Source organism: Rhinichthys klamathensis, unplaced genomic scaffold, assembly GCF_029890125.1.
Source record: "Rhinichthys klamathensis goyatoka isolate OS25496 unplaced genomic scaffold, OSU_Roscu_1.1 h1tg000422l_1, whole genome shotgun sequence".
NCBI lineage: Eukaryota > Metazoa > Chordata > Actinopteri > Cypriniformes > Leuciscidae > Rhinichthys > Rhinichthys klamathensis.
In genome coordinates this window covers 1,298,742-1,317,572 of record NW_026606920.1, presented here as the reverse complement: position 1 = coordinate 1,317,572, position 18,831 = coordinate 1,298,742, and the positions used below count along the sequence as shown (strand labels likewise).

The window sequence follows — 18,831 nt, the reverse complement described above, 5'->3', positions numbered from 1 at the left end:
GCAGTTTTACAGATACTAGACACGTGGCTTTCAAAAGAAAGGTTGGTATCAAATAGCACACCCAGGTTCCTAACCGACGACGAAGACTTGACAGAGCAGCCATTAAGTGTTAGACAGTATTCTAGGTTATTACGTGTGGAAGTTTTTTGTCCAATAATTAGAATCTCTGTCTTTTCAGAATTTAGTAGTAGGAAATTACTAGTCATCCAATTTTTTATATCAGCTATGCATTCCGTTAATTTTGTGAATTGGTAAGTTTCGTTGGGTTTTGAAGAAATATACAGCTGAGTATCATCGGCATAACAGTGAAAGCTAACTCCATGTTTCCTAATGATATCTCCTAATGGTAGCATGTACAGAGTGAACAGCAGCGGTCCTAGTACTGAGCCTTGTGGTACGCCATACTGAACTTGTGATCGATAAGACATCTCTTCTATTTAAAAGAATGTTGTGGTCAATGGTGTCAAATGCAGCACTAAGATCGAGTAACACTAATAGAGAGATACAACCACGATCGGATGATAAGAGCAAATCATTTGTGACTCTAATGAGAGCGGTCTCAGTGCTATGGTACGGTCTAAATCCGGACTGAAAATCCTCGCAGATATCATTTCTTTCTAGAAAGGAACATAGTTGTGAAGATAGCCTACTGCTTTTTCTAATATCTTTGACAGAAAAGGCAGATTCGAGATCGGCCTGTAATTGACTAATTCTGTAGGATCAAGTTGTGGTTTTTTAACAAGCGGTTTTATCATAGCCAGTTTAAAGGTTTTTGGTACGTATCCTAGAGACAAAGATGAATTAATGATATTAAGAAGAGGATCTATGACCTCTGGAAGCATCTCTTTCAGTAGCTTAGTCGGTATAGGATCTAACATACAAGTTGTCGATTTAGATGAATTAACGAGTTTGCAGAATTCTTCCTCTCCTATAGCAACAAATAAATAAAATTTTTCCTCAGGGAGACTACAATGCACTTCGTGATGCGATACTGTGGTAGACGGTTGCATAGTTATAATTTTGTCCCTGATATTATCAATCTTATAAGTGAAGAAGTTCATAAAGTCATCACTGCCGTGTTGCTTTGACACTTCTGAGCTTGAAGCTTTCTTTTTCGTTAGTTTAGCCACTGTTTCAAATAAATACCTAGGATTATGTTTATTTTCTTCTAATAGGTTTGAAAAATAAGCAGATCTAGCAGCTTTTAAAGCCTCTCTGTAAGCAATCAAGCTCTCTTTCCACGAAATCCGAAATACCTCTAGTTTAGTTTTCTTCCAGTTGCGCTCCATTTTTCTGGCTGCTCTCTTAAGGGCCTGAGTGTGCTCGCTGTACCACGGCGTTGGACTATTTTCTTTAATCTTCTTTAAGCGCAACGGAGCAACTGCGTCTAAAGTGCTGGAAAAGAGAGAGTTAAACGTTTCTGTTGCAATATCAAGTTCTTCTAAGCTATCCGGGATGCTGAGATGATGAAACTGATTAGGAAGATTATTGATAAAGCAATCTTTAGTGTCAGAAGTTATAGGTCTAACGTATTTATAACACGGAGTCGGCTTTGCAGCCTTGGCTAAATGTAATTTACATGAGACTAGATAATGATCTGAGATGTCATCGCTCTGCTGCAGAATTTCAACAGCATCAACATCTATTCCATGTGATAATATTAGATCTAGAGTATGATTACGACAATGAGTAGGTCCTGACACGTGTTGTCTAACTCCAATTGAGTTTACAATGTCTTTAAATGCCAATCCCAAAGCATCTTTTTCATTATCTACATGTATATTAAAATCACCAACAATTAGTACTTTATCTGCAGCCAATACTAAATCTGATAGAAAGTCCGCAAATTCTTTGTTAAAATCTTTATGGTGCCCTGGTGGCCTGTACACAGTAGCCAGCATAATTCTCAAATGTGATTTATCGTTTACACTATATATTTTTACATTAAGCACCAATACTTCAAAAGAAGTATATTTAAAGCTACATTTCTTAGTGGTTTTGAAAATATTACTATAAATTACAGCAACACCTCCCCCTTTGCCTTTCAGACGAGGTTCATGTTTATAACTGTAATCTTGTGGGGTTGACTCATTTAAAATAATGTAATCGTTTGGTTTTAGCCAGGTTTCTGTCAAACACAGCATATCAAGATTATAATCTGAAATCATATCATTAACTATGAGAGATTTTGAAGTAAGGGATCGAATATTCAGCAACCCAAGCTTTATCATTTGCTCATCTGTATTATATCTGTTTTTTATTTGTTGAACATCAATTACATTTTTAACCTGACGTTTTTTGGATTTCCAAATTCGGGGAACAGACACAGTCTCTATATGATGATATCTAGCTGAAAGAGGCTCTATGTGATGGGATTTATATGACCTTGGTGACGTGAGGCCGCTAGCAGACAGTCGGTTTAGCCAGTCTGTCTGCTTCCTGACCTGAGCCCCAGATTGTCATGCCGTGCGTGCTGGGATCCAACACCAAAGTCCCAAGGGCAGGTGCCCGGGGCTCACATGCATAATCACCAGGGACTCACAAAGTGTCTGAGAAGAGAGGCTAGAAGCGTCATTCCCAATAAGTTAGCGTCCTAAGGGAGCTAATCACATTAACAGTGCTCCACACAGTCAGGGTGACAATGTTAGGCCTGAACGGTGTAACAGTATGGGTCTTACTTTTCCCCCTGGAGTAATTTTATCGATCAGCGAGCGGTGCTCAAGCGGTTGTAGTATTCTGAGCCGAAGCAACGGGACAGACAATACTGATTTTAGACCGAAAGTAGTTTAGCCTGTAAGGCGGGAACTTCTAGGTTATAAAACCTTATAAATGTAGACGGGGAGGCCCAGCTTGCCGCCATACAGATATCCTGCAAGGTAATCTCGCTAGACCAAGCCCACGACGAGGCCATGCCTCTTGTGGAGTGCGCTCTAACACCTAAAGGACACTTCAAGCCTTTTAGACGTGTATGCCAGCGCTATGGCATCAACTATCCATCTGGATAGGCTCTGTTTCGATGCGGCTAGTCCTTAGCACGTCCGCTGAACGAAACGAAGAGCTGCTCAGTCTGTCTGAAAACAGACGAGCGAGACACATAAGCTCTTAATGCCCTGACTGGGCAAAGGAAGCTCGTGTCCTTTTCCTCGTTGTAAACCGGCAGGGCAGACAGGGAAATAACCTGAGCCCTGAACGGTGTGTTGAGGGATTTAGGCACGAATCCGTGTCTTGGTTTGAGTATGACTTTCGAGTCATTTGGCCCAAATTCCATACACATTGCGCTTACTGAGAGCGCTTGTAAATTCCCTATGCGCTTCACTGAAGCAAGAGCCATAAGAAACACTGTCTTGAATGACAGATGTTTCATGTCCGACAAATGGATTGGCTCGAATGTGGGCACCTTTCATGGCTTCCAAAACCGTGGAAAGGTCCCACATGGGGACTGAGGGGGGTCTGGGAGGATTCAGCCTCTTAGCTCCTTTAAGGAAGCGGATGACCAGATCGTTCTTCCCCAGTCACTGGCCAGTCGCGGGTTTTGTAAACGCTGCTATGGCCGCCACATAAACTTTGAGCATGGATGGGGTTCTGCCCTTATCCAGTAACTCTTGAAGGAAGGAGAGAAATTCCGTAACCCCGCAGTCTAGGGGTGAAAAGCCTCGGGCTTTGCACCAGCCAGAAAACACAGACCATTTTTGAGGAATAGAGCCGTCTAGTAGACGGCGCTATAGCCTCCGTGATCGTGTTTCACACTCCCTCCTGGAGGTTTGAGGGTACCCTTGATGGCCCATGCGTGCAGGGACCACAGCTCCGGGCAAGGATGCCAAATCGAGCCCTTGGTCTGAGAGAGGAGGTCTTTCCTCGTCGGTATTGGCCATAGGGCAGTGCTTGTCAGCTGCATCAGAACTGGGAACCAAGCCTGGTTTTTCCAGAGCGGAGCCACAAGTAGCACTGAGCATCCGTTTTCCCTGATTCGTTCCAATACCTGAGGCAGGAGCGAGACTGGGGGAAAAGCATAGAGTGGGCAGCGGGGCCAGACGTGGGCCAGCATATCCCTGCTCTTGGAGAAAAACTGCGAACAGTGAGCGTTTTCTTGGGACGCAAACAGGTCTACCTGCACTCTGCCGAATGTCTCCCACAGCAGTAGGACCGTCTGCGGGTGCAGAGACCATTCTCCTGCTGGAACATTGTTTCTGGACAGTCTGTCTGGTCCCAAATTCAGGTGACCAGGCATATGTGCTGCTCTCAATGAGCGCAGATTGTGCTGAGCCCAGACCAGGAGGCGTTCCGTCAGCCTGTAAAGGTTTCGGGACCTGACGCCACCCTGGCGATTTATGTAGGCCACCACTGACATGTTGTCCGAGCGGACCAAGACGTGGTGACCTTTTATTCGGGGACAAAAGCGCCTCAGCGCGTTGTCGACTGCCATCATTTCTAGACAGTTTATGTGTAGGAGCTTCTCCCGTTCTGACCACTGGCCAAAGAACGGTCTGCCCTCGAGCAGCGCTTCCCATCCTGAGGTGGAGGCATCCGTGGACACCACTCTCACACTCGAGGAAGTCCCCAGGTTTACACCTGACTGGTACCAGTCGATTGCTCTCCAAGGTTTCAGAATTGTGACGCATTTCTGATCGACCTTGAGGCGAAACAGACCGGAGGCCCATGCCCGAGGTGGTACTTGCGCTTTTAGCCATAACTGCAGCGGCCGCATGTGAAGCAGACCCAACTGGTGTACTGATGATGCTGAGGCCATGAGACCCAGCATTTTCTGAAACCTTTTGAGCGGGACTATAGTGCTGCAGCGGAAGGATTTCGTGATGCGCTGAATGTTCAGTCTGCGCTCTGGCGACAATCGCGCTGTCATAGACAGCGAGTTCAGTTCTGTGCCCAAAAGATATTTTCTGACTGGGAGACAGCGAACTTTTCGCCCAATTGACTTTGAGACCTAGATTCTCGAGATGTTCGAGTAATATGGTCCTGTGTTCTATGAGCTCTGAGTGTGATCGAGCTAGAATCAGCCAATCGTCCAAGTAGTTCAAAACTCGCATGCCCCGAAGTTTCAGGGGTGCGAGAGCCGCGTCCATGCACATTGTAAATGTAGGGGGTGCTAGGGACAGGCCGAACGGTAGGACTGTGTATTGATATGCCTGGCCCTCGAAGGCGAATCTCAAGAATCGCCTGTGACGTGATGCTATTTATATTTGGAAATACACTTCAGATCTTTTGACATAAACCAGTCCCCTTGGCAAATCTGCGCGAGGATTTTCCTGGTTGTGAGCATTCTGAACTGGCGTTTCACAAGCACTTTGTTCAGCTGTCTTAGATACAGAATGGGTCTGAGACCCGTCTTTTTTCGGTACCAGAAAATATCTGCTGTATAGGCCCCCTTTGCTCTGAGCTTGAGATAAAGGCTCTATTGCCCCTTTGCTCAATAGTTTCGCTATTTCGACTTGAAGTAGATGGGCTACTTCAGTTTTTACCGTAGTTTCGACCCGCGCCGTGTAGCGGCAGGGACGTCGAGTGAACTGCATCGAATAGCCTCTTTTTATAATGTTCAGCAACCATTCTGATACCCGGGAAGCTTTGCCCATGCATTTGCATGAATAGCTAGGGGTAGAATGAGATCTGGGCTCTGGCCGCAACATAGTGGCGACAGGAGAGCTTTGGTGTGCTGTAACGTAAACACTGTGCCTGCAGCGTTTGAGGCGGAGGGCGCGCCGATCGCGGCGGGCAGCCTGGCCGCGCTCGATTCCCTTATAGCAGTTTGCTGAGAGAGCGAGCGGGGCGAGCCCCGTGGGGCTTAACATGTCTGTGAGTGAATGTGGGCGCGGGACAGCGGGCACATTTACTGCACTGAAACACCGTCGGCCTGAGCTGACTGTATGTGTGTTGGTTTTGTTTTTACGGAAACCGTGGGACATGCAGTGTGTAGTGTTTGTGGGCATTGGGTTGTGGGCACATTCACTACATTTAATGCACAATTTACATGAGTCGATTTTATTTGTGCGAGCGCTGTACTGTGGCGGGCTGTGTTTGTGTGTAGAAATGAACACTGGGCTGTGGACATTTTTATTACACTCAACACCATCGGCTGTGGCCGGAATACCAGAAATTACACTGTTTATGTGATTTATCTGGGTCGCCCTGTACTGTGGCGGGCTGTGTTTGTGTGTAGAAATGAACACTGGGCTGTGGGCATTTTTATTATTTTATTACTCTCATAACACCATCGGCTGTGGCCGGAATACCAGAAATTACACTGTTTATGTGATTTATCTGGGTCGCCGTGGAAACGGCATTTGTGTGCAGGCAAGCGGGCCGTGGTACCGGCTTGTTTACTGCAAAATACACTGGAACAGTCGCATTTTCTGGAACTGAACGAGTGAAAAGTTTCGGTGGAAGTCTGGCCACGGCGAGACTTAAACACTGTTGTTTCTGGCCGCAACTCGAGTGAAGCTGTTGAAGCTCGCGGGCGAATCGGTGAGCTTTCACAGGCTGGAGAAGGCTCGGGGACCCGCTGAGTACAGCGCTTTTTGAGTCGCAGCGGCGAACACACACTCGGCAGAGTAAAAGGATATAAACGCCGGAAAGCGTAGCAGGTACGGCGACTGAAGGCGGCGAGATGAAGGCCAGCGGCTTCAGATGCAAAGGCTCGTCCCGCAGAAAGCTTGTTCTCAGACAGCGCGGCTTCTCCACTCCGGATCCAGCGATGCGTGAGCTTCGCTGAAGAGATGAAAAATCAGATTCGAGCTATATTTATAGGCCAGGCCACGGCCGCTTGGCGGGAGGTGACGTAGTGCGCGCGAAGCGCCCCCATTGGATCTGACGTCACCAAGGGCCTCTCTCGATAGGCTGCTGCAGTTGCCGCAGGACAGCCAATATGCACGCGAGCCGCCTTGCCTATGTCTGCATGCTGCCACAACGCGTTTTACATTAATTCAAAATTAAGGATAATTTTTGGCTTCAATATCTCGTGGAAAAGAGGTTTTCCCCTAGCGTAAGATATTACGCAGTACGAGAGAACCTCTCGTAAGAGAACTGAATTTGCCAGAAGTTGTCTGGGTTTTCCCAGGCTAGGTTTCACACAAATACTCGTTACAAATTTGGCATTTAGGCTTTCTACTGTTGTTCTCTCCCCACAAGAGGGCATCAGTAAACAAAAGATGTGTCCCCAAGATGTCTAAAAAGAAATGAAAGACAAAATAATCAATAAAATACAGCAAGAACAAAGCTGAACTGTCAAACAGACAGGCTAAGATTAAGCAGTTAAGTAAAATTAATCAACGACTCACAAAAAAAACTATATTATATTTAAATTGAATAAGTTTAACGCAGAGTCACGGCACACTATTCGATATGTCCCGGGTGCGATATTTTTTTTCACAGGATGGTAGGCGAAGACTCATGAATATTCATTAGGGAACTCATCCCTGATTGGTCTTAACCCCAGTGACGGGTAGGTTTAGGGCAGAGCCATATAGAGAGAGAGTTGCGACAACGGAAGTTCTAAATGCTTGGTTGTCACGTGATTCGCGTAGACCTCAGATAGTTCCAGGAAGTGCTTCGGCGCCAATTCAAATCGATGGAGGTAGAGAGCTGAACTGTGATTTTTGGTAGTTTGTAGTCAATAAATGCGTTGGTTTACAATATGTATATTATACATTGACATTTGGATGTAGTATGTGTATGTAGTTACAGCAATATTGTTTTTAAAACATAAAAAATCTGCTGATATTTAATGTTTATTGTGGTCAACCAGTGTTGCCTGCCTTTGTTAACATATTTTCTGGCTAACTTTACCTTGGTTAAAGACCGTTTTGCATTTGTTTTGAAGTATTTTTGTGTTCTTAAACTTGTATGTTATTTAAGGGTTATCATGTAATGTTCACTATGGTTTCACAAGGACAGGAGACTTGCAGGAAACAGGTGATTGTCTTAAAAAGCCATTGCAAATAAGTAAAATGTAAAATTGCATTCATCGTAATGTTTACAATGCTTATGCACTTATTACTATATAAATGAATACATAATATATTTCATTTTAAAACAAAACATGATTATACACACACACACATTATTTTCTAAGTGTCCAAGTACATTATTTCCTTAACATAATTTGATAAATTCATGACATACATCACTTTAATCTATAAAACCTATTTAGTTTAAATTCATTTTTAGTACATTTAGATAATACATATTTTATGTTTTGTTATCTTAAACCCCCCAAAATGTCAGGTTGTGTAACTGTCCGCACAAATGAACAGACTAAAATACTAATTTAAATGGTGTTTTAATCATAAAAAAAATAAAAATGAAATTCTATGGCATCATTTTAACCTTTCATATAAACAAATTTGATACATTTCAGTAGATTTATAGCTGATAATTGAAAACCTTTTGTCTAACAATTTGTATGTCAGGGGGGCACAAGTGCAAACATGGCTCTCTTATTATGGTAATTGCAGTGTGCATGATATGCATTGTCCAGAGGAGCCATAATGATCCTTGTAGATCTCTATCAAATACTGGTAATTGCTTTAAAGTTATGGGTAGGTTGGTACACTTTCAGGTGAATTTAAACACTTAGAAATGTTCACAACTGAAACTTGTTCAAATACATTGTTCATGACACAAAAATATACATTACATCAGTTTTGAAAAGATTTAAAAAAACATTTCTTTGTTTATTTGTCAATGACCTATATATAGGTCATTGACAAATAAACAAAGAAATGTGTTTTTTTAAATCTTTTCAAAACTGATGTAATTTGTTTATTTGTCAATGACATATATACACTTTTGCACTGAATTAGCACAATGGGATTTATAAATGTCTAATAAACTGCACGTCAAGCATGTTGTCTGGCCTTTCCTCTATGTTGTCAGACACAGAAAATATGGTCAAGTCAGGAGCAATCTAATAGAACTAAACATTTTTTGTGCTAATCATACTGAGGTGTATCTGCACTTTTTCCACAAAGACCAACACTGGGAAGTTTAATGTTTATTAAAAATAGGGAGCAAGTAAAGTCTTGCAAAATCCAAGGAGCTGAGATTGATGAGGTACAGCGTCAGTGCAGGAATCTTCAGGATCCACCGAATCCTCTTTGTGCTTCTTGTGTTGAAAGAGATAAAGGAAACAAAAACGGGATAAATTATATATAGGAGTTAGTATATAATACAGTTATGGTATTTATAATACCCCATTTAGCCTAGTGTGATTTGATTTAAAACACGGCTTGCTGCCGTTTTAAGCATGTTTTTTAATCTTACTTATAAACTTCCATCTCCCTTTCCCATCAATACAAATCAGCTGAGCTAAATCATAATATAGACAGGTAATAGTCAACGGAAACACAATGAATAAAAAACGCCAACCGTACGTTTTTCCTTACTCAAATATGAAATCTAAAATAAGGATTTTTCCCCGTTATTGCACATTTAATATGGAATGAAACCGATATTCTCATTTAATCAATTACAACTATCACACTCCCCAATGCTATATTTAACCTCTGTTTAGAAGTATTTCCCTCTTATTATACAACAAAGGATAAACATGCATAAATAGAACGGGTTTAAACATTAATATGCTGTTCGTGGTTTGTTATGCGGTACTAACTTCATCCAATGACCTTTATTTTACCTGATAACGTCCCCTAAAACTACTAATTTAGAGAGCAATAATCAACTAGCATGCTTTAATACAGTTAAAGTTACAAGTTAATTTGATTCAGATGTACTGATAATATACAATCTTATTCTTTAAACGTCTTACCTTTTAAAAGTGCATCACAAACGGTCTGTTCTGCTGTAACTCTACCGCGCTGCTGCTACTTCCGGGAACTATTGAGAGGCTCCGCGAACCGCCATTGCTGTAAAAAAACGTTCCATTGGAGTCAATGGAGTTGTCGCAACTCTCACTCTATATGGCTCTGGTTTAGGGGTAAGTCATCAGACCCCCAGTGACGGGTAGGTTTAGGGGCGGGGTTAGGGGTAGGTCATCAGACCAATCAGGGATGAGTTCCCTAATGAATATTCATGAGTCTTCCCCTACCATCCTGTGAAAAAAAATATCGCGTCCCGGGTAAAAACAGAACTGACTGTAAAGTATACCATGTCTGATTTAGAAATAAAGGCTGAGACTGATAAGTTTCCAAATGAGATCACATTCAGAGAATACTGTTGAGGATTGAGGTTAGCTTAAGTTTTGAGAACGTTTTAGCTGGGCAAGTATTAAAAATAGAGAACGTGAGATCCGAGCACAGACTGTAAAGGTTCCGAGCTAGAAAAATCCTTTGATCGTTGGCATCATGTTCGATTGCTCTCTCCTGCCTAGATGGACAACATGGCCACGATGCGATGAGTAATCTCTGTCTGGGTCGTTTGTTCAGAGAGCTAAACATAACATTGCAAAACATCGAAACCCTCTAGAGCAATGGGTTTAACGCAGAGCAGTGGTGCACCTGAGGGGGGAACAGAAGGATTTCACGTCCATGGGGTAAATTGCTTAAATTTACCAGTTAGCTGACTTGCGTACGACAGCGAGCAGCTTTGCGTGCTAGCTATGCTTTGATGAAGTTATCATGTCCGCATTGCTTTAGCCTTTGACAGATATGCATTGAGAGAAAACAGAGTGTGCGCATTCATATATATTTTTAATTATTTGATAAATAAACAACTGTGTCAGATACACGGTATTAACAACTAGGAAAGCCCTTTCAAGGTTTGAAAAGTGCTTGCAAAGTGGCAACTGTCAGGTAACGGCAGGTTGTGCTATGACAGCTCCGAAAACACCTTATTGTATAACATTTGCGATATCTTGCATTATGGTCACACGTTACATCTTCAGTCTGTACACGTGTTTGATTAGTTTGTATGTGTTTTAGTTCCAGTTTCGTGGTCAGTGATCCAAGAGCTTTTGGATTTACGAATATTTAAGCGTAGCCGCCACGTCATTGAACCTGCAGGGGGAGAGGGGCATTACGTAATATATATATAAACACGTCATATATTTTCAAAAATATTCATTACTTCAGATTGCATACTATTCGGTGGATGTTATTAAACTTTCCAGTGCACAATAATGCGTGCAACGTCAATGAATGCATTTGAAATTCAAAGACTATAGACAAGATCTGAATAGAATTTGTGCTCTGCAGTGATTTACTCCAATTCTTTTACAGATTCAACAGGACTCACCGGCAGCGAAAGCTGGTTTGGAGCCCTTTTTTGATTTCATCATATCCATTGGCAATAATCGTCTTGTAAGTTTGTATTTGTAAAACTCAATTGGTTATTTATTGTCATATAGGGGAAAAAATGTGTCACAGATTTAAGACATTGTCACACAAGTATTATCCGACAAATGATCCCATAATTGAGTAATCGGTGCATTTGATTAGGTTTACGTGCACAAGAATTTCAAATTAATATTGTAATATTTTCATATTTTGATTATGCATTTTTCTTGTAAGCAGTTCGAAATGTCTTATAAGTAATAATAACTAACAAATGATTCTCAAGGTTTTCAGTAGTCAGTGACATGACAATCATTCAAATGCACAAGAATGTTCTGGAATATTGGAATATGTTGTTCGTATTGTTATTGTGCATGCATCATATAAATGAGTTAAAACTGATTGACATAACAAGAAGCCAATATTCTAGAAATCTCTTTTGGATGTAAACTGAGCAGGTCTCAGTGTTGTTGACGAGTCAAGTGGATTGTATTAGGTGATGGATGTGATTTTATGTTTGTGTAAATTGATTGTGTGTGTGTGAATGCCATGTGTATAAAAAAAAACACTGAAACAAAATTTCCACATGGGGACAATACAGACTAAGACTGTATAAGACAGCTATGGCATATCATGTTTTTGAATCATGTAAACATCTTATTTACAATATACACTTCATCTCCAGTATATCCTCAAGAGAAAATAAAAGTGCATGTCTTAGTTGGAACAAAGACTTAACCAGAAAATGGTTGTTAATCAGAAACTATTTTCATGTACTGTAAATGTAGTCACTGTTACTTGGATTATAATGGGTCATATGCTGTCTGAACAGAATCAGGAGAATGATTTGCTCAAGGACCTCCTCAAGGCTAATGTGGAGAAACCAGTAAAGATGGAAGTGTATAGTACAAAGACCATGAGGATCCGGGAATTGGAGGTGGTTCCCAGCAACATGTGGGGTGGTCAAGGACTTCTGGGAGCCAGTGTCCGCTTCTGTAGCTTTCAAGGAGCCAATGAAAATGTTTGGCATGTTCTGGTAAGTTATCTTTGCGTTTAATAGGTATCCATGCATTTCTCTAAATAATTTGTCTTTTTGTTTAAGTATTTTGCACCCTCTGGTTTTAGGATGTGGAACCAAATTCACCAGCAGCACTGGCTGGACTCCAGGAGCATTCAGACTTCATTGTTGGAGCTGACCAGGTTCTGCAAGATGTAAGACGTGAATTATTATCATGAATGCTTGCAAGTTCTATGCGTGCTAGTTATTGGGATCTATATACTATGAACAAACTTAATGAAATCAGCCTGATTGTTGGCAGAAGTTGCTATCAATTTTTAAACCGATGGGACCAGATTGTTTATACCTGTTGTGGAATAGGCCATTCCAGGATGACACACAAGTTTTTAACATTAAGAGAAGATCCACCAACGTGTTTTTTCTGTCAAAACCCTTTATCCCTGAAGCATATTTTATTAGATTCTGCTGGTTTAAATCTTGTGGGAAACCCTTTTTACATAGTTAACACTTTTGAAATTTTTGAACCTAAAGTTAAACCAAATATTAGGGATGCACGATGATATCGGGACAACATCGGTATCGGCCGATAAAAGCTTAAAATGACCATCATCGGCATCGGCCGATATGAATATTTCTGCCGATGAGCCTTGCCGATAGGGTGGCGTGTTTCCTATGCGCACGTGACGCGAACGAAGCATGAGCGCCAGCAACTTAAACTTCCAACTAGGGGTGTGCGTCTCACGGTTTTTGATCGTGGACGATTAAAATGTCTCCACGATCTGCTTTTGAAGAAAAATCATAGTATCGTGCATTCTATCAGTTCAATTCTGGCGCCTTCATCTCAACATACTGTACAACGCGACGTACATTCACATCACATCACATGTAAACGCAGAGGTAGAGTTACACTCACCGTCACGGGACACCGCAATTCACAAAAGTTCATTATTTGCATGTGCGTCAAAGTCTTGCTAGGTAAACATATCATTCACGTGCTGATGCGCTGTTCTAACATCCGCTTTTCTGAGCGCGTTACACCCGACGCTCACAGGAACTAAAAGCCTGTCACAGCGCCTGCATATACTGGACTAATCTTTCGAGTCTTATTGCGCTGATACTGTCAAATACACACAAGGTTTACATAAACAAAGTTGGTTATGTCTAAAGTGAAAGCAAACAGAGAAAATCTGCTTGTCAAATGCGTGTATATTAGACGTGTCGCGTGCAGTTCTTAAAGAGACAGTATAATATGCTGCCGCTTGTCCTTAAAGAGATTCTGCACCCAGAAATAAAAATTCTGTCATTATTTACTCACTCTAATGTTGTTTCAAACCTGTATTCATTTCTTTCTTGTGCTTAAATATACTATGGAAGTCACTGAAGTACAGCAACTGTTTGGTTAGCCACATTCTTCCAAATAACTTTTATAATTTCAACAGAGAGAGTAAATGATGACAATTTAAATTTTGGGGAGAACTATCTCGTTAATGTTAATAAAACAACAAAACACAAAGAGGAAATCACTCACTGCTCTTGATTGAGAACTTTATTAGAAGCTTTAATGAGCTTTTTTTGCACTTAAAAAACACACACAAATATATCGGTATTGGCATTGGGCAAAATTAGTCTGAAAATATCGGCATATCGAATATCGGCCAAAATCCTATATCGTGCATCCCTACCAAATATAGTTTGAGTTTTTAGCAAACATGCAGTAGATTGTAAAAACCTGATATGCAGTCCTGGTCAGAATTATTGGCACCCTTGGTAAATATGAACAAAGAAGCCTGTGAAAATACATTGGCTTTGTTAATCCTTTTGACCTTTAATGTTTTCCTCTAATACACATTGACCACAATTAATGGCACCCTTTTATTCAATGCTGTTTGCAACCTTCTTTTGCTAAGATAACAGCTCTGAGTATTCTTTTATAATGCCTGATGAGTTTAGAGAACACCTGACAAGAGATCAGAGACCATTCCTCCATATAGAATCCCTCCAGGTCCGTCAAATTCCCAAGTCCATGTTGTTACACTTTACTCTTAAGATTTGAATAGGGTTCAGGTCATGGCCATGGCCCATTATAAGATTTCTAGGTTTCAATTTTTTATCTGTTGGTATTTGATAGAATCCATGGCGCCATGTATGTGAATAAGATGTCCAGGACCTCAAGCAGAAAAATAGGCCCTCAACATTAAAGTTCCAGCAGTATATTTATTTTGCCAAAAAGCTCTTCTTTTAATTTCCCATTTAAAGCTCCAGTAGTGTCTGACAACTGAATATGCTTTGTAATATAGTTTGTTTTAGGATGAGAGTAGAGGATTTTTCTTGAAACCCTCCTGAACAACTTATGGTGATATAGGTGCTGTTTGACTCAACTAATTTCTTCAATTCTTCATCTGTGATCCTTGGAGAGTCTTTGGCCACTCAAACGTTCCTCCTCACTATGCATTGAGACTATATAGACACACGTCCTCTTGCGGCCAGATTCGTAACATCTTTAGTTGATTGGAACTTTGTAATTATTGCCCTTGAAATGGGATTTTTCAATGCTTTAGCTTTTTTCTTATAATCTGCACATCAGAACTATATTCTTTGGTTTTACTGATTGGATGGATGATTAATGGAATTTGGCCTTTGTGTTTGCTCCTATTTATACTACTGTGAAACAGGAAGTCATAGCTGAATAATTTCATGTTCCTAGTCACCCTGGTGTGCTAAAAAATTGTAATTATAAAGGGGAATATAATTCAGAGATATTTGAATCATTACAATTTTGATTTTGGCCAACATTCATTAGAGAAAAACATTTATTTCATAATGTGACCACTACATTTATTAGTTTTACTTGATGAAAATGCAAGGTTTTTACAATCAAGCAATGTTTTGATTTCCCAACAGTCAGAGGATTTCTTCTCCCTAATTGAAGCCCATGAGGGAAAACCATTGAAGTTGCTGGTCTACAATACAGAAACCAATAAATGCAGGGAGGTGGTTGTCACACCAAATGGTGCCTGGGGGGGAGAAGGCAGGTAATAACCCTGTTACTGAGGATATAATACTGTAATGAATTCTTGACAAAGCCATTATAATGAGGAAATAATTCAGATAACTGCCTACCCCTTTGTAGTCTTGGCTGTGGCATTGGATATGGCTACCTGCACCGAATCCCAGCACAACCTGACAGCCCAAAATCTGAAAAAATCAGTCCAAAAGCTTCTCCTGTGGCAGGGACGCCAGAGCAAGAATTTCCTACAAACGGATTCACAGAGGTAGTTTTTCACAAGACTGCAGTATGGTCATATTATTTAAAGGGATAGTTCACTCAGAATATTGCTGTTATTTACTTACCTACATGTTGATCCAAAGTTTTGTCTTTCTTTCTAATGTGGAACACAAAACAAGATATTTTGATTTGTCCATACAATGAAAGTAAATGGGGTCCAAAACATAATTAGACCCCATTGACTTTCAACACAGATATTTTTCAACAAGTAGGGCTGCAGGATTTGAAATTTGTGATTTTTCTGTTATTTTTTTTTTCCATGTTTGTTTGTAGGAAGCACAATTTGGCCAAACTTTGTGATCATATATCATTATATAATAATAATAATACCATTGCAACATAATTTGCCAAACAAATTTATTTTTGGTTGAAATATCCTTTTAAATTGTTTGTGCATGTGCACAAATTGGTTGAACAACATTCACACATTTGCTTCACATTTGTTTTTTTGGTGATATACGGATTTTCTCAGGTGTCCTTAATGGGGTCTGGTCAGTCAATGAGTGGCTTGGATCTTGAAACCCCACTGCCACCTCCCATTCAGAGAGTCATGGATCCTGGTAAGGCTTCAAATTATGTGCTTCATCTAACACGTCTGTAGAACATGAATCATGAAAATAATGCATCAAAGCAATGGTTCTTCCAGGTTTCTCGGATCAGTCAGAAGTGGTCATGATGAATTCAGAAGTGTCAGACATGGCAGATCGACTGGACCTATCCACTTCTTCCATTGACATGACAAATACATCCCTAGCTGTCCGAGAGGACATTGACGTATCGGGTGTTGGTGAGGCAGCTTTGCTAATTTTAGGTGAACAGAATTCATTCGGTGAGCACAAGTCTAGATTTTAAAATGGGCAAAAATGTGTCTCTTTTTGCAGAGGAGCTTCAAGACCGAGAGTTTCCTTGTCGTGACCCTGAAGAGAAAATTACAGAGGAGTATCTTGCTGCGGATTTCAGTTCCTCTATTACACCACCTTCAGATGTTTCTCCTCCCCTTTCTGTCTCACACCCTCTTCTCCCAAATCAACCTCTCGATCATAGCATGCCAACAGACATGGCATCTTTGATGAATTCTTCAATCCCATCTCTCGAATCTTCCGTGCCTCCTATAGACATCTCTTCCCTGCTCATTGATCCCGCCGCCCTTCATCTCGAGTCATCTGCCTTGCCTGCAGAATATCCCATGCAAACCAACGAGTCCTCACTTTCCCCCTCAGAAACTGATGATGTCAATCAGGGTTTTTCTGATGAGCCAAGTTTTCTGAAGAGCAGCTGGTCTGAGGGCAAAGCAGAGGCCATTTCTTCTGACCTGATGTCTTTTGATTCTCATAGTGCAGATGTCAAAGGTGAAGCTGCTCTTCAGTAGTGTCACTATCAAGTACCTTGTATCTTGTTTACGCAGTTGCTCAACAATCATTGGGTGCGTGTTTTTCAATGGCTTCAATGGTCCTGGACTTGGAAATGGTATCTTGTGTGTTTTTTGAATGGTTGTGTCCAAATTAATTTTCCTTTTTATTTTTTGCGTGCTAGTAGATTTGTTGATTTTAGGCCGTAGGTCAGGATTTTAAATTGTGTAGATCTTAATTTAGAAGATAATGTTTTGTTACTACGTTGAAACCGTTGCTTGATTAAAATTGTGATTTAAATTCACAAAAAGTAGCAACCAAAACCTTTATTTAATTTACCTTTTTGTTTTAAATATTTGTGGTATTTATTTAGCTACTACAAAGACACTCATATATTGTTGAGTTAAAATGAACACAGTGTAGATTATATAGAGCTAATGTCAGAATATACGCAAAGGATCTTAAGAATACTGTGACACAAAATAGACTAATTTCGTCTAGAAAATGCATTACAATATTTTGGCTACGTTGTTACATTTAAGCTTTTAAAAGCTCTGCAACCTGTTTGGTTTTTATGTTTTTTTTCTTTCTTTCTGTGTTGTGGGAATGTTTGTTAGCCTAAGTACACATTTTTAATACTGGACAAGGGTTTTGTATTTGTTTAGTTTTGCTAATTAGAATTTTGAAATTATTTAGATGTGATTTTAGAATCTTTTCAACAAATATTTCATTGAAATGTTTGCTACTTGGATAGAGTAATGTTTTATTTATACTTTGAAAACCTTAAATCAACACTAGTGGAATGTTGCTACAGTAGAATGTGCATTTCACTTTTCCTTTGGACTATTTCAGTTTACTTGTGACTGGTCATTTATTAATCTATGCAAATACAGTTATCGTATAAATGCCAATAGAATTTCTGTGGTATTATGATTGAGTGTAATCATTACTGCCACATTTAAGAATAGTGTCATTCCCAGGCCAGGACTTTAATATTTCTGTTTGATGATGGGGAGATCTAAATAATACTCTTTGTTCATCTTAAATTCATTGTTGTAATTTCTAAAAGTTTCAGCTTTGAACAAAGACTTTATGTGTGTCTATACAGGCAAAGTGATTTCTGAAGGCATCTCTTTGCATTGACGATATCATGGTACTTAACAAGGGTGAAGAGAGAACGTTGTTTGACTCTTTTGACTCAAAAGAATATCTGTTCTTCCTAGAGTGTGAACACAAATGTATATTTTTGTATAGTAATGCTACTGATGCTTGAGAGAAGATTTAAGTAAACACTACTGTACCTACACACACTATATTCTTTGGGTTTCTGGGAAAATATCAGTGTAAAACACTGGAACCATACACTGCAATAAAAGATCCAAATGATAAATTGTTTTTAGTGGTGATTTTGTTTTTGAGTTTTAGCTTAATTTGGTGTAGGTTTTTGACATAATATGTAACTACTCTGATTACGAGTATTTTAAAATGGAAAGTGATTTTGTAATCCAGATTACATGTAATCAGTTATGACCCAGGTTTTTGAAGGTAAAGATTAAAGGGATAGTTCACCCCCAAAATTAACATTCTCTCACGGTCATGTCGTTCCAAACCCGCACGACGTTCTTTCTTCTGCAGAACACAAAATATTGTATTTAGAAGAATGGTAACCAAATAGTTTTGGATTGATTTTCCTTTGTACGCACAAAAAAAAAAAGAAGAAATTTCTCAAAATAACTTATGTTCCATTGAAGAAAGAATGTCAAAAAGGTTTGAACTCGCTTGAGAGGTGAGTAAATGATGACAGCATTTTCATTTTTGATAATACATTAATGAAAGTGTTAAGCTAATCTTCTATCTATCTTCTATATATCTATAAATTACAGGAACGTCTGTCTGTCTGTGTGTCTGTTAATCGAATATCTCTCGAACCGTTAATCCGAT

General features: G+C 40.1%; 1 protein-coding gene across 1 annotated transcript; it reads left to right on the top strand.

The window, feature by feature from the left end:
- The first annotated feature begins 10,319 nt into the window (after window positions 1-10,319).
- gorasp1a (golgi reassembly stacking protein 1a) lies at window positions 10,320-16,996 on the top strand. Its single transcript, XM_056235494.1, has 9 exons — window positions 10,320-10,498; window positions 11,184-11,264; window positions 12,070-12,273; window positions 12,363-12,449; window positions 15,157-15,287; window positions 15,386-15,527; window positions 16,014-16,101; window positions 16,188-16,328; window positions 16,423-16,996. The coding sequence occupies exons 1-9, from the start codon at window positions 10,436-10,438 to the stop codon at window positions 16,908-16,910; spliced, it is 1,425 nt and encodes a 474-aa protein (XP_056091469.1). The 5' UTR covers window positions 10,320-10,435; the 3' UTR covers window positions 16,911-16,996.
- Window positions 16,997-18,831: the final 1,835 nt, after the last annotated feature.